General features: G+C 56.0%; 3 protein-coding genes across 10 annotated transcripts in view; 1 reads left to right on the top strand and 2 right to left on the bottom strand.

Annotated features, from left to right (window-relative positions):
• GNAZ (G protein subunit alpha z) overlaps window positions 1-2,356 on the bottom strand; it is a 53,587-nt gene extending 51,231 nt beyond the window's left edge. Inside the window, exon 1 of the mRNA XM_023646688.2 lies at window positions 2,150-2,356. The gene's annotated coding sequence lies outside the window, so the exon portion shown is untranslated. The remainder of the gene's footprint in view (window positions 1-2,149) is intronic.
• Window positions 1-26,508, top strand: part of RSPH14 (radial spoke head 14 homolog) — a 94,738-nt gene extending 68,230 nt beyond the window's left edge. The window contains exons 5-8 of one of the 4 annotated variants that reach the window (XM_070276023.1): window positions 8,376-8,601; window positions 10,727-10,863; window positions 21,750-21,874; window positions 24,132-26,508. In XM_070276023.1, the coding sequence (XP_070132124.1) occupies window positions 8,376-8,601; window positions 10,727-10,863; window positions 21,750-21,874; window positions 24,132-24,236 (593 nt within the window). In that variant the 3' untranslated portion in view covers window positions 24,237-26,508. Of the gene's footprint in view, window positions 1-8,375; window positions 8,602-10,696; window positions 10,864-12,776; window positions 13,077-21,749; window positions 22,061-24,131 lie in introns of those variants that run through there. The other 3 variants (XM_070276024.1, XM_001914722.5, XM_023646690.2) reach the window with 3 other exon arrangements.
• Window positions 16,916-27,954, bottom strand: part of LOC100052724 (sodium/glucose cotransporter 1) — a 99,467-nt gene continuing 88,428 nt past the window's right edge. For all 5 annotated transcript variants that reach the window (XM_070276011.1, XM_005612352.4, XM_014742129.3 and 2 more), the window contains 4 exons: window positions 26,252-26,420; window positions 23,403-23,618; window positions 20,768-20,867; window positions 16,916-18,141 (listed from right to left, as the gene is read on the bottom strand). In XM_070276011.1, the coding sequence (XP_070132112.1) occupies window positions 17,789-18,141; window positions 20,768-20,867; window positions 23,403-23,618; window positions 26,252-26,420 (838 nt within the window). In that variant the 3' untranslated portion in view covers window positions 16,916-17,788. The remainder of the gene's footprint in view (window positions 18,142-20,767; window positions 20,868-23,402; window positions 23,619-26,251; window positions 26,421-27,954) is intronic.

Here is a 27,954-nt window from a genome sequence, read left to right as displayed (position 1 = left end):
CCAAATCTAGAGTCTCATGCAGAGGGCCGGGCGACAGGCACAGAGTGAAGCAGCTCCATCAGGCTCAGCGTGGACCTCACCCCCATGAGGGCAGGCAGGTGGGCCTGCTCTCGCTGCAGCAACCTAGGCCTTAGCCAAAAGCCGAAAGTGGGTGGGTGTTTGGGGACAGGGCAGGGAGGGGCATGCCACACAGATGAGTAACAAACAGCCCCTTCCCCCCAGGAGCCAGCAAGCCAGCAGATCCAAAGCAGAAGGTGACACGGGGCTTCCGAGGGGGAGGAACTATGTCTTATTCACCTCCTGTCTCAGAAAACCAGCGTCTGTTAGAGGAACACACAAGAAGAGTGTTAAACCAAATGCCAGTGTCTCATCTGGACCACGAGGAACGCCGAAGGCACACCACTTCAGCCAGGCACAGCCAGGCCCTCGCACCGTCAGCCCTACACAGAGACACTCAGGATTCCCCGGTTTCTGTTTGAAAACATCCACACCCCAAAGGGACAGTGTCACCAGCTAAACATCATCCTGCATCCTGGCTGGGAAGGAGGCTGGGTGGTCAGTGACCCAGCACTCCGGCCCTGCCCCAGGGACAAGATGCCTGGCAGGGCAGGCAGGGCAGTCCTCGGCTGCACGGAGCCCTCCCAGGTCTTTGAAGCTTGTCCCCAGGCCCACCGCGGCTCCCGGGTCACACAGCTGCTCCCTTTCACAGATGAGGATGCTGCAGCCCCCAGTGAAAGCCACAGCTAAGAAAAAACCCCGTCTTTCTGTTTCTCCAGCTCCCTCATCCCCTGCCACCCCCACCCGCCTTTCCCGCCATACCTCCTATGCTCCCAAGCACACCCCGGGCTCCTGCCAGACCCAACTGCCGGAGCGCCCTCTCTCTGCCTCAGTCCATTTTCTCCCCTCTGCCCGCAATGCCCACCCCAACTGTGCCCGTGTCCTTCAAGCTCCACTTCAAAAGTCACTCTGCCCACAGGCTCGTCTGACCCTAGCCCAGGTCACCTCTCTGAGGTCCCTCCCAAGGCCCTTGAACCCACACTCAGGGTTGGGTTATCTGAGCAGACATTTCTCCCCTGTGGGGTGGTGAGTCAGTCCCCAGAGGGCAGGCCCAGTCCACTCCCACCCCAGCGCCAGGCCCTGGGGGAGCGAACACTCAGTAAATATTTGCTTAATCGAATTTGGCCAAGGAGCCTCCTCCAGACAGAGCTGAAGGCAGCAGGACTCAGTCCCCAGGGCAGGGAAATCACTCGGCTGCCTCCCTAAGCCGGGCAGACCTCCCCTACCAGGCGGGTCCCTCCATCCTGAGACACTGGACTCCAGGGAGCCCTGCCTCGGCACCGCCTTCCCATCCTCTTCCCTCTTGTAACACAGAACCCCAATTCTGGGCCTAGGCGGATTCCTGCCATCATCGCCCAGAGAGGCTCAGCACCGCCCTGAACGCAGAGCCCCCTCGGATCTCCGCAGGATACGGAGCTCCGGCCCCGAGGCCCTCACACCCCTCCCCCCAAACACCCCCACCGCCTTTTAAGGGAAAAAAATATTGAGCCGGGAACATATCACAATAGCAGCGGGTCGATACTCATCTCTGGCTCTAAACGCCTCCAAGGAACCTGCTCGCTGCAAGAGCGGTGACCGAAAACTGCGAGCCGTCCGTCCCCGGGCCCAGGCCTCCGGGGCCCTCGCCTTCGTTTTAGCCAAAGACCCGCGTCGGCGCCCCCGCTGCTCGGGTCGCCTCCTTCCCTCTCCCCCGGGAGGGAGACCCCGCCTCGGCGCCCTCCCGCAGGTCGCCGCCCTGGCCCGGCTCCGCAGAAGCCGCTGCTCTAGCCCCTAGCGCGGCATCCCCGCGGCCCCTGCCCACCCTCCCGGCCTGCAGCCGCCCCCTCCCGCCGGATCCTCAGCCCGGCGGCGCCCCTCGCCAGCACCTGCCGGGCCGCGGCCGCCCCCTGCCCACCTTGCGGGCGTGCCCGCCCTCGCCGCCCCCACCGGCCGGGCATCCCTGTGGCTGCGCCCCGGCGCCCCCGACCCGGCGCCCCCCACCCGGCCGGATCCCCAGCACAAAGGCCCGGGCGGGGCCCGGTGGGGGTGGGGTGGGCGCCCCCGAACCCCCGAGGCTCAGACGCGCGCCCCGGCCGCGGGTCCGCTCACTCACCTCCGGGCCGCGGCGCGGTGCTCCGGCCGAGCTGCTCCAGGCGGGGCGGGGCGGGGAGAGACGGCGAGCGCGGGCCCGGGCGCCCTCGTTCCGCACTACGCGGGCGGCGGCGCCCGCGCGGGGACGTGACCGGACCGCGGGCGGCGCACACGCTCCGGCGGCCTGGCTCCCTCCGCCCGCTCGCCCGCCCGCGGGTCCGCCCGCCCCGCGCCGCGCGGCCGCCGGCAGGGGGCGGAGCCGCGAGCGCAGCGCGTTGCCAGGCCAACCGCGGGCGGGGGTGCCGCGCGCCCGCCGGTGACCACGCGCCGGGCGCCACCGCCCAGCCACGAGCGCCGGTTCGCCGCCCATTGGGCACGAGTGGCTGACGGACGCGCCCGTGGCCCAATGGCGACGGGCAGGGGCGGGGCCGCAGCTCCGCGCTCGCCGCAGTCCGGCGCGCGCTGCCCGCTCCGGCGTCCCCGGAACCCTGCTGCGACCCGGCCGGGGTGCCAATCCAGTGGGACCGCATATCGCAGACTGGGAGACCGAGCCTGAGATCGGCGGATGCCCCGGCCCGCGCTTGCCCCCTCCCTCCAGCCCCGTCCGAATTCGAACCCAGCTCGGCACTTTCTGAGCTCCGCGACCTTGGGCAACCGACTGACCTGTCTGAGCCTGTTTTGCTAAGTGGGGCTGGTGGCACCTGCCTCCCTGAATTGTTGCGCTAATCCGCTAGAACGTGTGAAAGGGCTATGCAAACCCTAAAGGTTTGCACCGTTGAGGTTTGTGCAGCGATGGGGGGAGGGCTTGAACGTCTTTGCTGCTCCCACTGCAGCCTGTAGGGGCTCTTCAGGGTCCCTGGCAACCCTGGCCACGGATGTTTGCCTTGGAAGGAGGAGAGGGAGAAGGGCCCAGGAGCTGTCACCTAGACTGGAGAGGCGGGAGGAAGCCAGCTCAGTTAAGGCCAGGGTCCCATTGGCGCCTTGGGGAAGCTCATAGAAGGCATCAGGTGCTCAGCAAAATGCACCTGAGGGCAGTCTGTCAAATTCTGCTTCCAGTTTCAGGGGGAGCCCATCTGTGGGCCTCAGAGCCAGAAACTCCTATGCTTAAAGGACTCAGGCCAGAGAGCCAGACATTAATGCCACTCTCTGTCTTTCCCATCGCTGTAACCTGAAGCTTTGTGCGTCCTAGAGCATCCTAGCAAAATGCAGGTGCTCCCGGCTGACGCCTTCTTATCACTTTGCACCATCGTGGTCACGTTACAAGGATCACCCCACTGGCAAGCAGGAGCACTGGAACTGACCATCGGCAGAGGCAGTTGGGGTGGTGGCCCCAGCCCAGGTCTGTGGTCAGAAGCCAGGGGCGGGAGTCCAGCTCTGCCAGCTGGACGCTGTGACATCTCGTCATCCCATAACGTCTCTGAGAATGTGTCCTCTGCTGTGAAATGGAGACCACTTGCAACGTCCCCCCACCTGGGAAGGTGCTGCCTCAACTGTCAGGGACAGGGAAGATGCTGGGGATGGGCATCCTGAGGCGACCTCAGACCTGGCACAGTGCTCTCTGGAGGGGGCCAGCAGTTGAGGGGCTTCTGTGTGTAAATGCCCTCCACACTGCCAGGCTGGCTGAGGCTGGACTCTGCCCAGAGGACCACACAGCGGCCAACAGCTGTGACACCAGGAAGACGAGGAGTGCAGGCCCTGCCCTGCAGTGGGTCAGAGGTGAGAGGCGGCTGGCGGTGAAGCGCAGGCCCAGCTCTGCTGCCGTCACCTGGATACCCTTGGGTGACTTATTTCACCTGGCTGAGTCTCAGTTTCCTCTTCTGTCAAAAGGGGAGGATACGAGGCTATCCCTCGAGGGCAACCCTCAGGGAAATGCACATTGGCACATATTCAGAGAGGGCGAGGGCAGTTCCCTTGGGGGATCAGGGGTCCGAATTGAGCCGTTTGCAGGGGCAAACTATATGCAAACGTAGGATGACCCCCAACAGCAGTCCAGGCACAAGATCAGAGGCTAGCCCACGGAGGGGCCTAATGGGGCTGGCTGCTGCCCTGTCACCTGATCCTGGTGGCCACCTCGAAGTGAGAGGTCACTTGGCATCAACCAATGGGTGTAGTCCCTTACACGGCAATCATTTCCTGACGGCCTTCTCTGTGCTGGGCACAGGTCTAGGGTTCAGACAGACCTGACGCTGCCCGCTAGACGCCCCTGTCTGCGGGGCAGGGCAGACGGCAGAACAATATTTCACCATTAGGATTGTGTGAGGCCTGATGGAAGAGACCCACCAGGGCTCTGGGGTCACGTGGCGGGGGCAGAACCAGCCACCGGGACAGCAGGAAGGACGTGGCCTGTGACTTGGGGCAGGAGAGAAGCACATTCCAGGGCGGGAAGGCGCTGAGTGGAAGGAGCATGAGGCCTGGAAGAACCTGGGAAAGACCAGTGTGGCTGGAGCCGGGCGGCATGTGAAGATGCCAAAACACGAGGCTGGAGCGGGGCTGGGGACAGGCACGCCGGGCCTGCGGCCCTCGTGTAGTGTTGGGGACGTTGGCCTGAGAACCACTGGAGAGATTTAAGACTAGCTTTTTACATTTGAGAGGAAGCACGGCGAGTTGCTGTTTCATGTTTAGGCCGGCGTGGTCCCACAGTGTGTGGTGTCCGGGGACGCAGAATCAAATAACAGACGTGCACTCGTCAGCCCGGAGAAGAGAAGCAAGCAGAGAGGGCAGGCCGCGAGGCCCAGTTCAGTAAAGGGCCACGGGATCACCAGCGACCGCGTGTGTCAGGAGATGGCTGGGCGGCGCTGAGCTGGCCCTGGCAGGGTGGAAGAGTGGGGAGGGTGGGGACCAAGGAGCGGGCCCACATGAGAGGAGACACTGGAGGAAGGGATGGCACTTGCTAAGCAGATGGAGGAGCAGTCGGAGAGGTGGCTGGGAAACCAGGGAGTGGAGGGTCCCTGAGCCGCGGGAGTGTCCCTAGAAGGAAGACAGTCAGCCGTGTCACATGATATTGGGAGGCCGAGTAAGCTGAGGACAGAGAAGTGTCCCCTCGAACAAAGGTAGGCATGAGCTGGGGGTAAGTGTGCCAGGAATTCAGGGCGTGGGGCCTGCAGGAGGCTAAAGCTGGACAGGTGGGTCCAATGAGGCGCAGTGGGCCCAGGGCACCAAGCATGGCTACGTGGTCCCCGGGGCCGGGCCGGCGCTCCATCCTCAGTCCTCACTGGCCCGGAGAACGGGACTGGGAGACGAGAGCTGGGCTCTGAGGTAGAAAGAGGAAGGGGGCCCTGCTCATTGAACCCGCCCAGCACCTCACCAACCCAGGGGGGACAGCTGGCTGAGGAGTGGCTCCTTGGGGTGGTGTCAACCCCACCCCTAGGAAATGACCAAACCTCAAGCACAGGGGCTTCCATGCCATGGGCTTAGTGACCCCTCAATCCCAGCAGAGCTTCTGGCTCATCAACCAACCCGTCCTGGCTCACCGGCCGCACTGCATCGCTGGACTGAGGGCCCTCCCCAAACACCGCCGTGCCTCCTGCCTCTGCCCCCTGCCCCACGCTCCTCTGGCCTCCCTTCCCGTACAGACAGAGCCCCGAGGGCCCTGGGTTTCCTCATCTACACATGTCAACCTGTGCTGGAGTGACCGGTCCCCACTGACTCTCCCACTCGTCCCCCTACTTCCCAAGGGTGGGGGTGGTCTCGCTCATCTCAGGACCTCTGGACGGTCCCCTCCTGGCTGACTCTTCTCTGTGCCCCACCTCCCCTGCTCCCCCAACCCAACCCCCCACCGGCCGATTCCCCGGCTGTGGCCAGGCCAGGGGTTTCTCTAGTTTGTTTCCTTGGGGTCTGTGCACTCCCCCTCCCCAACTTGAACAAGCCATTGCAGATCTGGGTTAGTTATAAATAGCCAGGCCTGCGACTCTCCTTTTAGCTGAAAAGAAGCAAAGTGAACGAGCAGAGAGGCACACCCGGCACGCGTTTTATTTTTAATCTTCTCCCTCTGTCTCAAAATGAACCCATGTCCCAGTGCTCTGCATTTCTAGGAGCAGAGGCCCAAGACAAATGCCTGGGAAACAGAACCCGGGGAGCTAAGGGCCCTAGTCTTGCCCCGGTCTGCTGTGGGACCTGGGGCACTTGAGTAGCCTCTCTGGGCCTCAGTATCCTCTTCAAGAGGGAGAGCAGTGGAGTTGATCACCTCCAACACTTGGACTTTCTGACGTGAGTCCCTCCTTCCGCCCTCCCGCAGCCTCTGCTGCCCTGTGGCTCCAGCAGCAGCCCTCTCCCTAGGCGTTCCGAGGAGGCCCAGACCCAGGTGCAAGTGAGGACACAACAAAGCCCCGATTTGATGATGCACAAATTCCGGGCTTTTGCTCAGGTGTCCCCCGTCAGGATCATTATCCCTCCATCAGCCAGCAGGATCCTTCTTGGAAGGTCCGACTGTCACCTCTCCACTGTGAGCTGGGGAGGGGTCGGCCGGCTGGGTGGTGGAAGCGAAGGGGGAGCAGGAGGCCGGGGCGCGCAGTGTGGCCATGGGCCAGCTGGAGGACAGGGCGAGGGGCAGAGAGGCTCAGGCCCCCAGGGGAGGCGGCCTGTGGGGCCACCGGGAGGTGCTCCTGCAGGCGGGGACTGCAGCTCTTGTCTTTGTGTCCCGCCATGTCCCAACCCTTGCTTGGAGCTGGGACTCAGTGTTGGGGAATTCAGGAGACTCTTGCTGTGCTAGGTCCAGACGTTCTGGGCACACAGTGACAGTCGCTTACTCGGAGCACTCTCCCACCCAGTACTCCACTGATGCCGCCCAACCCCTGCCAGGGAGGCTTGTGTTAATGATGAGGAAACCAGCTTTAGAGGGGTTAAGCGACTTGTCCGAGGTCACACGGCTGGATCCATTCAGGATTCCAACCTAGGCTTTTTTTGAAATCTACGTGTATTAAATCTTAAAAAGCCCAATACTCTTGAAGCCACAGGAGATACTCTTCCTGTATCGTGAGTGCCCTGGGAACAAATGGGGAGAGCTGTCTGCTCTGCCCAGGAAGAAGCTGGCCAGGGCAGCGGGAGGCTCTGGACCCTGCCTCTCCAGCCGCCTCGCCTGGGCTCCTGCCACCTGATGTCCTCAGGGAGGAAGAGGGGAAGGCTGGGGTGGTGGCTTCAAAGAGGAAATCCCTGGTGCTAATTGGCACTCAGAGACCTTTAGGCTAATTAACCTGTTTATTTGTCTCTCTAGAGTAAATTAGAGGGTTTAGCCGGGGAGGGCTGAAGAGAGAGGTGTTTGCGGTGGCCATCTCTGTGGGGCTGTCAATGGCTTCGCAGCGGGCGGTGTGGCTGCTAGGGAGGCAGGGAGATGGCGGGCTATAGGGCAGTTGTGGCTGGTTACCTGCATGCCATGGGGAAGGGCCACCCTCCCTGTTGGTGCCTGCTCCCTTCCCAGGAGGGTTGCTCTGCGAGCAGTTCCGGGCTCACTCGGGCTGGACCCCCGGGGTGCCAGGGGCCGGTTCTGAGTCCTCCTCCAGGCAGCCCACCAGACATTCCCCAGGAGGGAGGAGAGCTGGAGGGAGTGAGGAGGAACTGGTCCATGGCGTAGGCCCACCACACTGCGCTTCTCCAGCCCCTGCGCCTGGGCCGTGCCACGTGGAGCTCCCCTTCCTGCAGGGCACCAGTCTCCTGCAGACGCCTTGGCCAGAGTCTGTGGATTTCCTGTCACCTTGGGTTGGGGGTACAGCTCTTTTTGGTGTATAAGATGCTGGCCAGTTCACTCCAAATCTTCTGCCTCAGACCCGATTCCAAGCTCTTCTTCCTCTCCCTAAGGGCCCGCCACACTGATCGGCTGTCTCTGGCAGCTTGGAGATGTTGCGGGTGGGAAGGAGGGGCTTGGCTGTTCCCCCCTCCCCGAGCCCCCTCTGGGGCTGGGTGGGGAAGGGAGGGAGGCTTCTCCAGTGCCCGAGCCCCGGGGGTGAGCTGCTCTGCTCCAAGGAGTGGCTGCTGCTTCCCAGGCCACTGAGCGCCTGTTTAAGACAGATGCTCCCCAGTCACAGGTGACCAAGGGCTGGCACCTTTTGGGGTCCTTTGAGGCCTCGTGGTTCCCACCCCAGCTTGTCAGCCACAGCCTCCTGGTGGTTGCTCAGGCCCCCTGCCTGGCAGCTGGGGCCGGGGGGCTCTTGTAATTTGTCTTGTCAACGCCCCTCCTCTGGCTCTGAGGACTCTCCTCGCTCCTGAATGGGTGGGGGGTGGCTGTCCCACCCTCACTGTCCTTTCCTGTCCTGCAGGGGCGCAGGGCATTGTCAACAGTGGCCTGATCCCCGCACTGGTGTGGAAGCTGCAGAGGGAGGAAGAAAATATCCAGGAGCTCCTCCTGGACACGCTGGCGGCCTGCCTGATGGAGGATGCCACTGAGGCGCTGGACAGCCGCCTGGTGCCCTTCCTGAAGGAGAAGCTCCTCAGCACCAACAACAACATCCGCAGCAAAGCCGCCCGCACGCTCGTGGCCATCAGGTTAGGCCTGGCTGTGCTATGGGGACGGAGAGGGTAGGGCGGGAGTGGCCAGCCCTGGGGCCACTGCTGAGGCTCAGAGAAGGCAAACGAGTCACCCTTGGCCCCGCAGCAAGTCAGCAGTGGGGCTTCATCCTGCCAGCTGCCTGGAGCTCCAGGGTGTACACCCGGTGTCTGCTCCTCTCCTGCTTGTGCCCTGGGGGGAGCAGACCCTCTCCACTGGGGTGATCGATGTCTGGCAGCCTGAGAGTGCCCTGGGCTTAGCACGGACAGTCCTGTACCCCAGGAAACCCCCAGTCCTCAGTGAAACGAGACGGTTGGTCACCCCCTCCCCATGAGGAGGGCAAGTGCGGCAGCACAGCTGTGGTCATAGTGGTCACTCAGCGCTCAGTGTGTGCCAGGCGTTGTCTACAAGCTGCACATTCAGACACCCCTCCAAGGAGGGTGATCCTCTCCCTTTACAGGCAAGGAGACAGATCCGGGGCACCCGTGGTCACAGTCTAAATCCTGGCCTGCGCCCTCAGGAAGCATGCAGCCTCAGAGCTGCGAGGGCCACAGCCCGCTTCCCGAGGATGGGCCCCTGCCTGAGCTGTGGCTGCCTCCCTTTGTCCTGCCACCTCCAGCTTCCCCCAGTCCTGGTTTTCCTTCCGTCTGGGATCCTCACTAGAGACCGGGGCCTGCGTTTCTGCAAGTGGGGCCGCTGATCCCGGGAGGTTGTGAACACGCAGATTCCAGGGCCCGGCCCAGACGGACCCTCATCAGGTCCTTGCTCAGAGGTCTCTTTCCAGTGAGGCTGCCGAGGACCACGCCATCTCTATAAATCGGTGGCCTTGCCCCTGGCAGCCTCCCCCAGCCCGCCTGTGCTTTCCCCATTCTCTGCTGTCCTGTGTGTCATCCCCAAGGGGAGCTCCTGAAGACAGGGCTTTGCTCTGCTTGCTGCTCGACACCAGAGGTTCAAAATGGGGCCGTTTGGCCCCCGAGAGACATGAAGCACCATGCAGAAACATTTGTGGTTGTTCCAACTTGGAGGTGAGGGGCTACCCCTGGCATGGAGAGGGTAGAGGCCAGGGATGCTGCTCGACCTCCCACAATGCACGGGACACTCCCCACCGCAAAGAGTCATCTGGCCCGAAATGTCAGCAGTGCCGAGGTGGGGCAACCCTGCCCCTGCTGCAGGGTCCGGGGCCCAGGCCCCAGGGACCAGATGCCCGCAGTGCTGGCTGCGGGAATGCACGGGCGTGGGACCTCTGGAGGTGGGGCCCAGGACTCTGCATCTCTGGTCAGTTTCCTGAGGGTGAAGGCCCGCGGTCCTCCAAGCTCAGCCGCCTTGCAAGGTCAGAGCTAGTGGCTGGCCATCCCCGTGCTTCCCAAACTGGGTTCCCAGGACACAAGACAGCCGTGTCTTTTGAGATATTATTAAGAGGGTTCTGTGGGTGGTGGAGTTTGGGAAAGGTTGATTCAAATAACTAAGTGACTCAGGGTCCTTTGCTGCAGGACAAACACACTGTGATGCTCCCGGAGGCCCCGTGGGCAGCATTTCCCAGCTCAAGGAACCCTTCTCTTTTGGGGCACAGTATCGAACCTCTCACAGTTTCAGGAAATCTTGGGGCATCCACCACTTTCATTTTCACAGCTTCATGCAATGCCAGGACTGGTAGTGACCTAGAAAGTCACCTCGCCTGAGGTGGCTCCTCACCAGCATCCCCCCAGCAGCTTGCTGCTCTTTGCATGGCTTAGCCCATCCCTGGCAGCTCAGACTCTTACATGGAGTCAAAACGAGTCTCCCTGTGGTTCGTGCCCCTGGGTCTTGCTCCTCCCCATTTTGGGGCCAGAGGGAACACGTCTAGTTTCTTCTCCAAGTAATACCTTAGGACGAGGCTCCACTGTCCCCTGGCTCCTGGGTGATCTGACCTTCAGTGGCCCCAATCTGTGCTCTCAGGTCGTCTGAGCACAGAGGTGAGGCCCAAACCTCACACCAGTGCTCCCCTGCACCCTGGCACCTAGCCCCGGTCAGGCCCAGACCGCCAGGGATGGTCCCAACACGAGTCCTTTCCTCTGGTGTTCCCCTGGATCCTGCCCCACTCCTCCCCCAAAGCAGAGCCACCCAGCTGTCCCTTCTCTGGCCCAGCATCCCTCTGGAGGGCAAGAAGCAGATATGGCAGTATGACGTCATCCCCATCCTGGTGCATCTGCTGAAAGACAAGGTGAAGGAGGTGCAGGCCAACGCTGCCGGGGCCCTCATGTACGCCACGGTGACCACTGAAGGTGAGGCGGCCTGCAGGCTGGGCATGTCCGCGCGGGCAGGGTGTCCCTCGTGCAGGTGTTGGAGCTGATTCCGGGGGTCACTGCAACCCCCCAGGATGCCAGCTGTCCCAGTGAATTTGAGTATTGACCGCCCCCTGCCCCTCCATAATACTCCTCTTGGCCTGTTATTGAGACGGCTTCAAGCTGGGTCTGATCCTCTGCTCTCCCTCTTCTTGCTGGCCACAGCAGGCCGCCTGCCCGTGGCCACTCCATGGTCACTTGCATTAGGACCTCTGTCCCTTCCTGCCAGGCTCTTCCTTAGGCCTGGAATTCCCATGATTCTGGGATTGATTAGTTTGACATTCATGATTCAGTTATCAGGAGGTCTAAGCAAACACTGGAGCCCTCGCATCTATGGTGTTTCTTGATCGAAATGACTTTTCTTGGGGCAGTCCCTGTGGCCTAGTGGTTAAATTCAGTGTGCTCCACTTCGGCAGCCTGGGTTTGGTTCCCGGGTAGGGACCTACACAACTCATCAAGCCACACTGTGGTGGCGACCCACATACAAAATAGAGGAAGACTGGCACAGATGTTAGCTCAGGGCCAATCTTCCTCAAGCAAAAAGAGTATTGGCAACAGACGTTAGCTCAGGGTGAATCTTCCTGAGCGAAAAAAAAGGAAAGAAATTACTGTTCTTAGTGGAGGGAGGGTCACAGAAGAGTGTAAGATGCTCTCCCCAGCCCCTAGCCCCTACCCTGGGCTAATGGGAGGGACCGGGACAGGCCATCCCACTGTGACCTCTGGAAGCTGCCCAACTTTCCCCAAGGCCCACACTTGCCTGCACCAGCCCTATGCCCTGTGCTTCTTTGGCGTTCCATGGAGGACTGTCTGGGCCTCTGATTCTCAATCAGCATGCTGCAAAGCCCCCCAAAGTGGGGTCCTCCCACGCCACCCCCCCCGGTGGAATCTGAGACACACCAGAGTGGGAGAGGTTGGGGCCTTCCCAGAGTCCAAAGCCCCCATTCGATGGTGCAGTCAGGATGCTGACCACCAGGCTGGGGCTCCTCGTGCGTGTTTGTCTCATGGGTGTCCTCAGTGCAGTGTCTCTGCCTGGGTTTCCTATGGGATCTCTTGGAGGGCTCACAGGGGGGCCGGGCCACAGCTGGAACCCATGGATGTGAGGCCACATTTTTCCAGAGCTATCACTCCAGCCAAGGGTCCCCACAGTTCTGCCTCGTGCCAGGCCCTGCCCTGGGCAGCCGGGACCCAGACATCTCAGCCTCGGGTGTCTACGGTTTGGTGGGAGTGGCAGAGTGGCGAGTGTATGGGGAAGAGGCACAGCGCGCAGTGGGCCCCAGACGGGGCAGAGCCTCCTCTGGGAGGGGCATGGGTGGTGACCCAGAGGCCATGGGAGTCAGCAGGGCAGAGAGGGGCTGGACAGGCCTCAGCAGCAAAGAGAAGAGTGCTCAGTGCAGGAAGGGCAGGGGCAGGGCCAGCCATGTGGCCTTTTAGCAGATGAGGTGGTGGGGAGGGCAGCAAAGGGTTACGTGGGGTGTCTCCTTTACACATTAATGTCCGTGTCCCCCACTAGACTGTAACACCATGAAGGCGAGACCTAGGTGTGTTTTGTGCCTGGTGCAGAGCAGGTGCTCAGGAAATATTTGAATAATTACATGTTAATTTTTAAGAGACCATTTGTGTTGCCTTGTGAGGACAGGCGCCAGGTGGTTGCAGAGAAGCCAGTGAAGGGCCTGGAGGGGCAGGAGATGATGGGGCCTGGCCTAGGCTGAGGCAGAGGCAGGTGCAAGGGTGAGGGAGGGAGCCTGGTAAAGGTGGCACCTCCCCAAAACGCGCAGGCTGGAGGTGGGGGGGCGGAGTGCAGAGGAAAAGGGGCAGAGGGCCCGTCAGGAACCCTTGATGTTGGTGGCCCGCAGGGAAGTACGCAGCCCTGGACGCAGAAGCCATCACCCCGCTCCTGGGGCTGCTCTTCTCACCCTTGAGCAAGGCCCGCCTGAACGCCATCAAGGCCCTCACCATGCTGGCCGAGGCCCCTGAGGGCCGCAGGTTCCTGCAGGCCCACGTGCCCAACTTCCGTGCCCTTGAGAAGAATGACAATGAGGCTGTGCGGAGGGCAGCCCTGGTCGCCATCAAAGTTGTCGAGTGGAAACCTTGAGCATCTTATCAGGCCAGCCCTGATAGGTGCCATGCCTGAATAAAAGGGCTGAATCTCTTTATCTTGGGTCTGAAAGGCACTTTCTGTTCCTGGGACATGGTCACACCTCCCCTCACCTGCCAAAAGGGAAAGGCCAGGCCAGGCGAGCCAGCACGGGCTGAATCCAGGGCCCAGGGATGCGCAGGAGGCGTCCTTGCTCTCTGCTGGGCCAAGAAGGTAGTGAGCAGGGCTGGGCCCTCCATGGAGGTGGCGGGGGTGGGGAGGGGGGTGTGGGGGGATAGGCAGGGAGTTGGGTTGGCGGAGGGAACGCAGCTGAACCAGGCACCACGCAAGCTTTGGACACTCTCGTGACCAGGCCCTTGGAGTGTGGTGGGGCATGGCCCTGCTCAGCAGGTCTGCTCCCTTCTCACACTGGGTGGCAGGAAGGGAGGTGAAAGGTGCCACCCCATGTGGGCTCTTGCTAGTTGTAAGCAGCACCCGTAGAGATGAGCGCTCAGGACAGGGACAGTACTCCTGAAGGTCTTCCCCCAACAGCTGCCTTCCTCTCCAGAGCAGGAGTCACCTGAGGCGGCTACACTGCTGGCCCACCCCCTGCTCTCTACAGGGCATGAGGGTGGCCCTTGGGCAAGCCTTCCTCCTGTGCCTCCAGCTGCCTCTCTTCTCCCCGCAGCGACACTGGCCAAGGAGGGTGGAGAGCTTGGCCGGGTGGGGAGGAGAACCCAGGGTGTGTGTGGGGTCTCCTTGTCTCCCCCGTCCCTGCCTGGTCTGGCTGGGTGACGGTTCTTGAGCCAGCTCTGACCTCGGCTAGAGAAGCTGCAGGAGTGGAGCTCAGTTTCAGGGGAGCTCTTTGAGGCTTCCCGCCTCGAACGAGGTTTCTTTCATGACAGCACCCACCGGCAGCCATACTTCCTGTGGGCCAGAACCTCCCCGCTCCTGGGATGCCTGCTCCTCCCAGAGTAAACATGATCAGCAGAACCAGGATCCCCGAGTGAGCGCCCTCTTGCTGTCCTCCCAGTGACTCGGGCCTTCACTTTCCTAGAAGACACGCAGAGAAGTTTGTCTCTGGAATTGGAGGATTAGCAAGTAGGCCCTCTTGTTCTGGAAGGCACTGGCGGCTGGGCCCGCTGGGGTTTCTTAAAGCTCATTCTCGAACAAGGCCCCAAAGAGGTAACCTTGTCTCCTCTAGGAGAAGAGGGGCTGAGGGGCTCCACTCCCTCACATCCCCCCCCAGAGCAGGCTGGCTCCACCCCTCTCCTCTCACCAACACCTCTGACCCAGGGCCCCTGTCCCCTTGCTGCGGGGCCCCGCGCTCTGTGTGTCTGACCCGCGCAGCGGCCCAGGTGTGCGTGCTCCCTGGGGCAGCAGTCTCGGTCCTCCCCCCGAGGCTCCGGCTGTGCCCTCTTGGTCTCCTTCGTAGAAGCCTCTTTCTCGGCGTGACCACGGTGGGGGGTTTCTCACAGCTCTGTTCTAGGCTCTCTCTCCTCCCGCTCTCCCGCACAGTCTCGTCTGCCTGGCTGTGGGTCCTCCTCCCCTTCTTAGCTAGGTGCCCACTCGCTGCCTTCTCTCCCCTAAATCTCAATCTGTAGTCCCAGCCTCTCCCAAGTTCTGGACCATTCTATCCAACTTCACGTCTACCCTTAAGTGTTTCCAGGCAAGAATTAATACCAATCCTTCTCAAACTGTTCCAAAAAATAGAAGATGAGGGGACACTTCCCAACTCATTCTATGAGGTTAACATTACCCTGATACCCAAACCAAAGACATCAGAAGAAAAGAAAACTGTAGACCAAGATTGTTTATGAAAATAGACACAAACAGTCAACCAATATTAGCAAACCAAATCCAGCCACATAAAAAAAGTATTATCCACCATGATCAACAGGGATTTACCCCAGGAACGCGAGGTTTGTTTAATATATGAAAATGAATCAATGTAACTTATAAACGATAGAAACCACATGCTCTTTTTTTTTTTTTTTTTTGAGGAAGATGAGCCCTGAGCTAACATCTGCTGCCAATCCTCCTCTTTTCGCTGAGGAAGACTGGCCCTGAGCTAACATCTGTGCCAATCCTCCTCTACTTTATATGTGGGACGCCTGCCACAGCATGGCTTGACAAGTGGTGCCATGTCCACACCCGGGATCCGAACTGGTGAACCCTGGGCTGCTAAAGTGGAATGTGCACATTTAACTGCTGTGCCACTGGGCCGGCCCCAATGCTCATCTTAATATAAGATCAAAAAAAGCACTTGACAAAATCTAACACCTATTCATAAAAAAACCCAAAACCTCTCAGCAAACTAGGAGTGGAGGGGAACTTCCTCAACATGATAAAGAACATCTGCAAACATTCATAGCTAACATCATACTCAGTGGTGAAAGACAGGATGCTTGTCCCCTAGGATCAGGAGCAAGACAAGAATGTCTGCTCTCACTACTTTCATTTGACATTGTATTGGAGGTTCTAGCCAGGGCACTTAGGCAAGAAAATGAAATAAAAGGCATCCAGATTGGAAAGAAAAAAGTAAACTATCTCTATTTGCAGACTACATGATCTCATATATGAAAAACCTCAAGGAATATGCTTAAAAACTATGAGAACTAATAAGAGTTCAGTAAAGTTGCAGGATACAAGATAAATATACAAAAGTTTTCTGTACACTAGCAAGAACAATCCAAAAATGCACTTACGAAAACAATTCCATTTACAATAGCATCAAAAAGAATAAAATACCTAGGAATAAATTTAACAAAAGAAGTGAAAAACTTGATTGCTGAAAACAAAACCTTATTAAAAGAAATTAAAGAGGACCTAATAAATGGAAAGACATCCCATGTTCCTGGATCAGGAGACCTAGTATTGAGATGGCAATAAGTATCTTCATGCAACTCAAACTCTCTCTGTCCCAAACGGTGCTTTGCTCCTCTCCCATGCCTGCCCTTTTCCAGTGCAGCTTGTCTCCGAATTGGTGCACCTTTGCCCACATGCTCAAGCCAGAGTCACCCTCGGCCCCTTCCTTCAGAAGTCTAATTACTCAAGTCTTGCTACATCTGACTGCTGGCTTCTGTTCTGCCATTCCCTTCTCTTCTCCTCTCCACTGCTGACTTGCCTGCATTGCTCTGAAAGTCTCCTGGTGGGTGTTCCTGCCTCCCTGTCCTCTTCCCAGCACAGGCAGCAAATCTGATCCTCTCACTTCCCTGCTGAAACTCTCAGGGACTCAGGATCCCAAAGCATCTAAGGCCTGCAGGGCAGGCGCCTGCACACCTTGCCCTCCCCGTCGCCCACTGTTCTCCCACACACAGGCCATGTCTTGGCATCCCCAAACATGTCTCACACCCTTGCCTCGTGTCTTCCCACACGTTGTCCCTTCTGTTATCCAGCTAAATGACCTCCTCCTTCGGTCATGGGAGGCCTTCCCTGACTCCGAGGCTAGGCGGGGCTCTCTGCAGGTCGCTCCTGCAGTATACACAACGTGTGGAGGAGCAGTGTGTAGACTTGGTGTCAGGCAGGGCTGCTTCAGGCTTTGTGCCCACTCCCTATTTCCTAAGTTCCCTTGCTGAGCTTCAGTCCCCTCCCTTGTGAAATGTGGTTAATTCTAGTCCTTCCACAGAGGGTGGTTCTGTGGCTTGAGTGAGAGAACGCACTTACCCCGGGCAGGGAAACAGCAGGCCACACTACATGCTGGCTGTCACCGCCAGGGTTTCATCGTGTTTCCTCCATCCACTATGGGCTCTGTTCAAGGCTATCTCCTTGCAGTGGCTGGCACATGACAGGCACTCAAAAATGTCAGCTGAAGGAGTAAACTGGGGATGACGGACTGGTCATGTGAGTGTGCCTTCAGAGTGTGATTTTTCTGATGCTGGTTGGGCCTCCCCCAAATCACTTCAAGGCACCTGAAACTTTGTCTAAAGACACAAATCATTTATTTTGGTCTGAGAAGAAGGAAGAGGAAGGAGCGGCTTCAGGACCCCCTGCAGACACACAGCCCAGGGGTGGCCTATACTTGACCGCTAAAAGGACTCTAACCCTGGGACCCAGCTTCTAAGAACATCCCAGTGGCAGACAGACTGGTGGGGGCTGCAAAGAGCTCGGCAAGGAAGGAGGTTTCCTTTCCATCTGCCCTCTGGGGGTGCTGGCTGGCTGCAGCCAGACGGTGCTGAGTGGTGGGGAAGCCTGTTCTCAGCCCCACCACTGGTCCAGGCAGGAGCCAAAGCTTCCACCCACGGGCAGCTTTGGCTCCAGCGGCCTGTGAGGTCACCACCAGCAGGCAAGGCCCCTGTGGGTGGGAACCGCAGTGTCACAGGGACACTTACACTACATGGCAGCTTTGTAGCAGGGCCATACCTTTGAAAAGGAGGAGAGAACAAAGCAAACAGAGGTTGGGTATTGGAAGGAAATGGGGCCATCAAAGTAAACACAAGCAAAAATCCCAAATATATCTAGAGATAAAAAGCCAAAATTAAATTTAAAGTGAAAGTCAGTGTTTATGCAGTAGAGCCATTTGGAGAAAATGACTCATTTTGTAAAGGAACAGATGTTCTCATTTGCATAGTCTCTGCAATCATGAAAGGACTTTACTCTGTCCTGTCTGCACGCATGTCCTGCAGCTGGTGGCACCTGACGTGTGACACTGAGGGAGCGTTTTCACGAGTTTAATCCCTGGTCCTGTATCTGTGGGTCTCCTGGTAGGAAAGCCTTCCCCCTTTAGTGATGAGGAGTCTGAGGCGGCTGTGTTCTGTCTGCTCTTCCCAGACGCCCCTGGGCCCAGCTGCTTTAGGAGTAGTAAATGTGGCAGAGGATTACGATCGCTATCAAGAAGAATGCGCTGATATTGGCAACTTTTCTCCAGAAGGGCGTCTGTGATGTGTCACAACGCTTTGTCCCTTCCCACTTGGCACTGTGTGCTGTCCCTTCAGATGTGGCACTGTGTTCTGTCCCTTCAGATGTGGCACTGTGTTCTGTCCCTTCAGATGTGACACTGTGTTTTATGCCTCCAGATGTGGTGCCACGTTCCATCTTCTCCACGGCTGCCTCTTTGGGGGCCAGTTTGGGGCCAGGCTGCGGCTCCAGGCCACAGAACACATCCCAGGCCTTCCAGAGGCAGCTCTGCGCCTCCTTGAATACCTCTGGAACAAGGGAAGAGGCCAAGGTCAGGAGGCACAGGCCACAGCGGGGAGGACTTTCTAGGGGGTCACGTCTCAGCAGTGAGTCCAGCAGGGAGACTGACAGACTTGCTCCTAATATGAACAGTCTCAGCCCCTGATGCGGAAAACCTACCCCACCCTCCGAGACCCGGGAGAGTGGGGTGAGGGACGAGGGGAGTGTGGCAGGGGCAGAGTGGGGGCTGCCTGGGGCCACGCTTGCCTTCCACCAGCAGAGCCTTCACCTAGGCCCAGATCCCTCGATGGGGCGGGAGAGGTGTTGAGGGGGCCTCCACTGTCATAGAAGCAGGTCCTTCCTGGTGTGCCCCCAGTGTGCCCACGCTTCCTGTCACAGGCACATGGGTGAACACGGCTCTATGGGTTTAGGGCAAGTGGCTACTCCTCTGAATCTTCCTCCCCAGTTGCTCCTCTCCAGAGGATGGAAGAAACCCTCTGATTTCTGGAAACAGACACTGCTCTCCTTGGCAACCTCTTGGGGAGTACCTTCTCCAGGCAGGTACCAGTCTCATGGCCTGGCCTAAAATAAGACTCTCCGGGCCCTTGAAGGGGAATCACTGGTGTTTTCCAGGAGGCAAAGGAAGGAAGTCTAGGAATTATAGGAAAGTTTACGCTCATTTGTCTAGGCCAAATTGGTGAGAATGCCTAACTCTGGAGCTGACACATTGCTTCCGGGTCTGTCAGTACAGCGTGTGCTGGCTTCTCCTCAGGCCTGCTCAGGAGATCAGCACCATGGCCAGCTCCAGCACACCCACGTGGGCCCCAGCCTCTGCCTTGGAACAGTTCCCTCCTTGATGACAAGACAGCACATCTCAGTCCCAAAGTGAGCGGGCTCCCAGCACAGTGCGCTGTGATAAGTGTCTCATCCCACTGGGCACCCCCTACGCCAGCTGTGTCCTGAGGCTGAGGCGGCACCAGGGATGATGGAACACATCAGCCAGGGACAGAGGAGCCCCTGTTGCAAGAGGAGGGTGGCTGCAGCTGGAAGACCCCAAAGGCAGGGACACAGCTATCTGCAGGTGGTGCTGAGAAGTCCTGAGCAGCACTCTCTGGCCCCATTCTCTCAGATAGCCATGTTGTCACACCATCATGCAGCTGCCAGGCCCAAAGAGGCTGCTGTATGTAAAAGGCAACTGATCGTTTGACTACAGCCCAAGGGCTGTGTGATAGGCGGTGGGCAGGCCAGTGACCAAGAGTACACATTTTGGAGTCAGACTGCCTGCGTTCAAATCCCAGCTCCACCACTGCCTGGTTATCTATGGAGCCCAGGGTAAGTTACTTTACTGTTTGCTGCCTCAGTTTCCTCACATCTAAAATGGGGATAACATTTGTACCTATCACACATGGGTATAAGTTCGACAGTGCCTGGCACATCCCAAATGGGCTATAAATGTTGGCCACTGTCACCATCATCATCCACCCACAACAGTGGAATAAGGAAGAAGAGGAATTTGGATGTGCCCTAAGAACAAGCACCTGGCACACTGTGGGCAGCCAGTTTACCAGCGCCCCCCTTACAGAAGAGAAACTCCCAGGACCCCTGCGTCCTCCAGGTGTGTGGGGCAGCTCTGCTTAGGAGAGGCCGCTCCCCTGCTCCCCACCCGCCCCTGCAGAAGTCCAAGGAGCCCATTCCAACCCAGGGTCTCCTCTGCAGCTGTCAGGAGGGTGCCCCAGGGCCTCCTTGGGCTCTGAACTTCGCTGGCATGAATGGAGCGGGGGCCCCAGAATGCTGCCTTCTCCCCAGGCAGGCCATTCCCTCCCTCCCCCAGACTCATAGCCTCCCCAGCACCCTCTGCCCAGACTCAGGACTAATCTCATTAGGCTTTTATCCCTGTCTGCGTCAGGGCCCCAAGAAGCTAAGGTCACCCTCCCCTGTGGCCCCAACACTCCCTTTCTGACCCCATCTGCTGAAACCCTTCCTCTAGGGCCTCAGGCCCCATAGAGTCCAAGCCTCTCCTGGAACATTCTCTCTCTTCTTGCTGGGACTGAAATCTAGTTGTCCCTGGACCTCTTTCCCCTGGTGCCCTCTTAGATGGGGCTGCTTCCTCCCTTCCCCCTTACAGACCATCTCCTGCCCCCCTTCTGAGAAATCCTCTCCTCTTGAATCCCTGTGTAAGGCCCCCTCCCCCTTTCATGTGGCTCCACTTCACTCCACCAGGTTGCTCTGGTCGAGGCACGACATGATCTCTGTGTGGCGAAATCCCACGGTCAGTTCTCAGGCCCCATCTTTCTTCACCCATCAGCATTTATCTCAATGGATCACCCCTGCACCCCCAAAAGCTTCTAGGTCAGCAAACACTTCTGTTTTTCACCCCTTGGCTGGCTCCCCCGCCTCCCCCTGCACCAACCCTCCCGGGGCCGGCCTTGTCTCCTGCTGCTGTCTCTCACATAGATCTCTCCAGACCAGCCTGCTCCATGTAGATGTCCAACAGGCATCTCAACCTCAACAAACCCCAAACATCCCCGAAGGCAGCTTAGGAAAAACGAAAGTCAGGGGCTCTGCCTGGAAGAGCATTTCTGGGAGTGGAGACGGTGGGGCAGGGGTGCTGGGGAGGCAGGACCCCTTCTGCGGGCTCTGGATCTTCCTTCTCACCTGGCTGTGCTTGGGGTGCGGGTCTCTTCCTTTGTGTCTCTGCATCCAGATCGACCCTTTTCTCTTGGCTGTTTCGTAAACTCCAACAGAGCCGGTAGAGCTGGGGGGAGAGCAGGGGCATGTCACCACCCAAGGCCCTGTCATGCAGGCCTATGGTACCGGGAAGCTGGGCACCAGGATCTTGATGGACTAAAAAAAATCTGGTGGTTAGCCTCCAATGAAAGACACAAGGAACGTGGGACAGGGAACGGGTGACACTCGGGAACTCTGGATTTCAGTTGTGGCCGTGGCAAAGGTGACATAACCTGCCTGGGCCTCAGTGTCCTTCACCTGAAAAGCAAAGGGTAGGAGGCCACATGCTCAGGGATCCTTCCAGCTCTGAGGGTCCAGGAACCTGTGCCCTCGGGTGGAAGAAGCTGCCCCTCACCCCTGGGCTGCTGCTTCTGGTGGAGGAGGAAGCCTCTCACCTGATGAGGACAGGGCAGCCCCAGGAGCTGCTTTCCCTCCAGAAGCCCCTACTGGCCGCCTGAGACGAGCAGTAACTCAGCCTAGGAAAGGCTTTATCTGGTTTACCTGGCCCTCGCCCAGCTCAGTTGCCCAAGCTCAACAGGGCTTTTGATGATGCAGAAGGAGAACATTCCTTCCTTTTTGGACTGTGATTTTCTTCTCTTCCTGAAAACATATATGGAAACTTTGGGGAGCAACAAAATCCAGCCAATTGCTGCTTTTTTTTTTTTAAGGGTTAGGGTCAGCAGAGGCACAACTAAGTGAACATTTCCACCAAGTCTCTCCTGGAATAGACTTTAATCTCTTATAGCAGCCTCAGTATATTTGAATCTCAGTGCCCTTCCCCTGCAACATACAGCAGGGATGTGGACAAGCGGGGCTGAGCCCCCTCCCCAGCCAGCCTCCTCCAAGACCCGCGCTGGCCCCACCTCTCAGACTACATGTTGGAACTAAAATTCTCTTGTGTTAATGACAGAGCTTGGATTTAGCCTCTCATTGCTTCCTGAGGACGCCATATGTATGCATTTGCCTTCCCGACTGCACTGTCATCGCCCTGTGGATGGCCGGGGTTCCTGTGCTGTCCCGCCTCCTCTGAGAGTGGTAAGCAGAGGGCCTGGCACACTGACACTGACCCATAAACACTGATTTCTCTCTTCATCTCCCCCTCCCATGTTCTCCAGAGCACCTGGCATACTGCTAGGCACGTGGGAAATGCTGAACAAGTATCTGGCTAACTAAGAAGGGGGCAAAATCAAAAAGTTGAGAGTACGAGAAGAACAGAAAAGAACGCAGACAATCTGACTAAGACCCTGAGCAACAGGAAACTAAGTCCACCACCCCCAGCTTCTCAAGGTGCTGCGAGCAGGGAAGGCTCCCTGCTGTCACTGATGCAGGGGGATGTGTGGGGGGCATGTACCTTCCAGACCACTCTGGCTGTCCTCCCATCTGCTCTGTCCCTCTTCCAAGTGGGCTCTGTGCACGAGAGAGGAATGAATCAAATGGCAATTACTGAGCAGAAAGCATGGCCATAAGGAAAGCCCAAGGTTGAACTGGGGACCCTGAGGCTGTCTTCCAGGTCTTCGGCTTTTACCTAGACCCCAGGCAAAGTCGCAAGAAAGGCCCATGGTCTCATAGACCCATCTCCCTCTGAGCTCCTCCCTCCACTTCAGACACCCAGGACCCTCCCTGCTGCTTTCCGGCTCTGCCAAGTTCCTGTCCTGCTAAGCCTACTGGCCATGCCAAAGTAGGTGACATGGTGGAGCCAGGTTGGAGCCCAGCCCTGCTACTTAATAGTTTTGGTACCTTAGGCAAATGACTTGACTTCTTTGAGCCCAGGCTTTCTAATATCTCAACTGAGGCGACTGACACCTGCCTCCTGGCTGGTGGGAAATGCTGGGCAAGGAGAGGCTGAGAAGCATCCAGCCCCAGCAGGCCACAGGCAGCTGCCAGCATTAAAGTCCCCTCCTCCTTGCTGTTGACTTAATTCTCTCTGGGTGGGTGGCAGCTGGGACTGCCCCGATAACATTAATTCATACTGAGGTAGTGATCTTAACACTTCCAAGGAAAATTTGCATTTTAAAAGTCATACTTCTCATTGTAAGTGAATACCTAATTGGTGGATTGTTGGAAATCTTTTTAGGGGGGGCCCTGTGGCCGAGTGGTTGAGTTTGCGTGCTCCGCTACTGTAGCCCAGGGTTTTCGCTGGTTCAGATCCTGGGCGCGGACATGGCACCACTCACCAGGCCACATTGAGGCGGTGTCCCACGTGCCACAACTAGAAAGACCTGCAACTAAAATATACAACTATGTACTGGGGGGATTTGGGGAGAAAAGTCAGAAAGGGAAAAAAAAAAACAAGATTGGCAACAGTTGTTAGCTCAGGTGCCAATCTTTAAAAAACAAACAAAAACAAAATCTTTTTAGTTTAGTTTTGTTTTTAAGGCAGGGCCCTTTCTGTGGCATTTGCCTATTTCTGACCACCCCCCACCTCCGCCCCCGACTCCCTTTTTCAAAGAGAAGGCAGGAATGCACACTATTCTATTCTCTAAGGCCAGCAGAGCTGAGTCCTGCTCACGGGGACACACTGGGCCTGCAGGCTGGCCCCAGAACCTCTAACAGCAGCACTTACGTGTTTATCTGGAATCGGGTCTGTGAATAAGGAGATCGCCAGCATGGTGAGAAGGCTGACTAGGAACAGGCTTATGGCAAAATAGAGGTAGTGCAGGCTGCAGATGATCAGAGGGCACTTGTTGTTTGCTGGGCAGCTCCAGGTTCCGTAGATAAACTCCAATATCATTCGAAAGAAGCCAAGCAGAAGTCCCCCAGTCAGCCCCCAGAAGGCACCCTGCCAAAGGAGGAGCCCCGAGAGAGTCATTTGGAAGGAAGATGGGTGATGAGACAAACCATCTTCAGCCTCCCCTCCCTGACTAGTTGAGTTCTAAAGTTAAACGTCATAAAAGGGCGTCAGATACCTTGCGGAAGCAGTGTACGCACAGTGAGGAGATGAGACCTTTAGCTGAACAAAGACCTGAGAACTTACATTCTCTTACGTTAATCAGAGAACTTAAGAAACACTGGAAACACTTTAAAGTTAGATAATGAATAGGCATCACACATGTAAGGTGTCTAAAAAGACCTCGGTCTTCCCCACGGCTGTTAAGTGGCACGTCCATCTGCCTGGTTGCTCAGGTGGAAACCCCAGGAGTCATCCCTGGTTCCTCTCTTTCCATCCTGCCCTACCACCAACCCATCAGCAAATTGTGTTGGTTCTACCTGCAAAATGTACCTGGAATCCAACCCCTTGCCATCATCATTACGGCACCACCCTAACCCTGAACCGTCTTCTTCTCTCACACAGAGGTGGGCTCCCTCCCTGGTATCCTGCTTGCCCACTGTCCCCACAGAAGCCAGAGTGACAACTTCAAAGCATATACTGGAGAATGCCATGCCTCTGCTTAATTAAACTCTCCAATGGCTTCTCATGGTCCACATCAGAATCAAATCTCAACTCCGCTCTTCAGTTGACCCCTTTTGTCTGCCACTCTCTCCTTGGTCACTCCACTTCAGCCACTGCCTGCGACCTTCTTCCTGCATGTTAAACCTACCCACTTCGCTCGTGGCTTAGGCCTTTGCACTTGCCCTTCTCTCTGCTTGGGTCTCTCCCTAGATCTTTTTATTTCTGGCTCATCCTTCAGGGTTTAGACTCAATGGCACTTTCTTAGGAGAAGTCTTCTCCCATGACCTTGGCTAATGTCCTTGTGTCCCCCACGGGCCCCAGCACCTGCCCTGCCACCCTCCATGATCTTTCTTTTTTTTTTGTGAGGAAGATTGATCCTGAGCTTATATATGTTACCAATCTTCCTCTTTTTGCTTGAGGAAGACTGTTGCTGAGCTAACATCCATGCTAATCTTCCTCCATTTTGTATGTGAGATGCCACCACAGCACGGCTTGATGAGCAATGTGTAGGTCCACACCCAGGATCCAAACCTGCAAACCCTGGGCCACTAAAGCAGAGCACACAAACCTAACCACTATGCCACGGGCCAGCCCAAGACTGTTCCTTCTTTAATAGAGAGTAAGGACTGCATCTTGCCTCTGGAGCTGTATCTGGAGGCTGACTCAGGTGGGCATGGATGTCAGAAGAGACAGAGGATACAGTACGTGGGCAACATCTTGGATAAAAAGCTGAAAACAAAAGCCAAGTGGATGGTCCACGGGAGCCACTGACTGAAGGAGATGTGCAGACAGGGAAGATCTAGAAACAGATGGGCAGCAGAAGCCAGATGAGCAAGTCACCTGAAATAGGGTGGGAAAGAGGGCCTGGAGAAGTTCTCTAGGTTGAAGGAGGTACCTGTAATATTCTTGTAACTGTGGACCAGGGGTTGAGGGAGAGGCACTGCCCAGATCCCCAGTTTTCCTTGGTGGCAGGCCCCAATAATTCAAAGTTGGCGTTGTAGGTGGGAGGCAGGTTCTCCTGACTGCCTGCCCCTCTTGCCCATGCCCTTCCCAGGAGGGCAAAGAGAAGCAGCTCTGGCATCTCTGGAGGCCAGCCACTCTCCCCCACATTCTCAGTGCTAAATTGAGTGCTGGTGAGCTGGGCAGAGCAGGGAGCACCAGTAGTTTGGTCTAGAGGATTGAACACCTGAGAGGAGCCTGTAGGAAGCATCAGCCAGGTGAAGGAGGAAAAAGCTATTCCTGGCAAAGTAAATAGTCTATGTCAACGAAAGGAGGCCAAAGCAAGCAGGGGACAGTTAGGCAATCAGCACTTAGATTTCGGAGTGGCTGGGGCCCAGGGGCTGTGCATGTGGGGGCAGGGGCCAGATCACAGAGCACTTCAGAGACTGTGTTCAGGAACTTGTACAAGGCCCAACTACCCAGGGCTGATAGCGGAAACAAGTTAAGATATGATTCAAATAATAAATGAAAATATTCTGGCAAACTGTGCTTTCAAAGTCTTACGGATGAAATGACTGAACCATTCATTGGGAGTGATGAAATGACTGAACCATTCGCTATTATTCAGTTTTAAGTGTGGCTGGAAGAGGTGGTCTTTCCTGCAGGGAAGGTGGAAGGAGCCCATGACTGTACATCCCTCTGTGAGTATGAAATCTCCGAGCATGACACATCCATGTACAGAGGCAACAGAAGAATACTTTCCTACAGCCAGTTACATGTCCCGGAGGATCATGCACACTGTGCATCATCTAAGATGCAAAACCATGCACTGGTAAGGTTGAAAGTGGGTTACCCTGCAAGGGGAGAAAGCAAATCAGAGCTCGCCTTTTCCCGGCATGCATAACGGGGAGCTTGGACCAAATCTGCCCAGGAGGAGACCATCTCTCAGAAAGCAAATGATGCAACAGTGTGAACTCTTGAAGCATGAGAGACTCTCGTGGGACAGCCCTTGCAAAGACAAATCTGCTGTGAAGGCGAGTCCTCACACTGTCTACACGATGGCCGTGCCAACACACGCCTACCTGCTCAGTGACTCTCTTGGAAAAGACGGCGAGCAGGAAGATGGCAGCAATGGGTGGTGTCAGGTAACTCATAACTGCTTGCATGTATTCAAAGAGTTCTTCACTGTGTGCTGTTTCCGTAACAGGGACCCAGGCAATGGTGACAACAAGTAAGATTATAACAAAAAATCTGTAAATGAAACCAACAGTCAATGCCGATTTGATGAGTCTTTTTTTTTTCCCTGCCAATAAAACATCTACAGACCATAAACTATAAACTCAATGATTGCTTATGTTAAATTCAGGTGTGCATTCATAGTAGGACCATAGGGCTACAGACAAAAATCCTTCAACTTCTAAACAAATAAAACTGAGTGTCCATTTGCCTGTCATTGGATCATGGGTGGATCATTTTTACCATATTTGGAGAGTATCTTTGGGGCAGTCATGCTTAAAATATATAATATGTAGAAAATATTAATTTCTTGAGGGATAACACATTTTTTAAAATTTCAGACAGATTAGTATGGCATGTGACTTTAAAAATTTCAGTAATCAGAAACTTACTTTATTATCTAAGTCTTGCTGAAAATTTTAAGAAACTGAATAAAGGCTCCAAATATCCATTACTTCTTTTTTTTGCTGAGGAAGATTTGCCCTGAGCTAACATCTGTGCCAATCTCCCTCTATTTTGTATGTGGGTTGCTGCCACAGCATGGCCACCAACAAGTTGTGTGGGTCCGTGCCTGGGAATTAAATCCAGGCTGCTGAAGCAGAACGTGCTAAAGTTAACCACTAGGCCATGGTGCTGACCCCTCCCCTACTTTTTAAAAATAAAATACTTTTTAACGTGTATCCATATATAAAATTACACTTAGATAAAATATCCCCCAAAGATGAATAAATCTTAGTTCTGTGTCAAGAACTTAAAAATTATAATTTTGAGAGAGTGAGTGTTTTAAGCTAGAAAGGACTAATTCTTTTTTTTTTTTTTTAAAGATTGGCACCTAACAACTGTTGCCAATCTTTTTTTTTTTCCCTGCTTTTTCTCCCCAAATCCCCCCAGTACAATCTAGAATTCTATATCCAGCAAAAATATCCTTCAACAATAAAGATGAAATAAAAACATTTTCTGATAAAAACTGAGAGAATCTGTCACCAGCAGACCTGCATTACAAGACATGCTGAAGAAAGTTCATCAGGGTGAAAGGAAATGACACAGATGGAAACTCAAACCTCAAAGAAGGAATGATGAGCACCAAAAAAGTAAAAACATATGGGTAAATATAAAATACTATATATATATATTTTTTCTTATTTTAATTTCTTTAAAAAGGCAATTAACTACTTAAAGCGAAAAATTCTATCACTCTCACTGTATTGTGGGGTTCATAATGTATGCAGATGTAAAATATATCACAACCATAACACAAAAGATGGGAGGGGAAATGGCAGATACTCTTGGCTTCTCCCAAGAGCATGCTAAAAAATGCACAGATGATTGCACAACTCCTGAAGGATTTGGGGATTACAGAATATGAGCCAAAAGTTATAAATCACATGTTGGAGTCTGTATTCTGATATGTGACCACCATTCTAGATGATGCAAAAATTTATTTAAGTCACACTAAGAAAGCTACTGTTGAGGTGGAGTGGCAGTTGGCAAACCAGTGTCCCACTGACTGCTCTTCTCTTAGAAAAGCTGTATTGTTTTACCTTTCGCA

This window comes from Equus caballus, chromosome 8, assembly GCF_041296265.1.
Source record: "Equus caballus isolate H_3958 breed thoroughbred chromosome 8, TB-T2T, whole genome shotgun sequence".
NCBI classification, from domain to species: Eukaryota; Metazoa; Chordata; class Mammalia; order Perissodactyla; family Equidae; genus Equus; species Equus caballus.
This window is presented reverse-complemented; position numbering and strand designations above follow the sequence as displayed.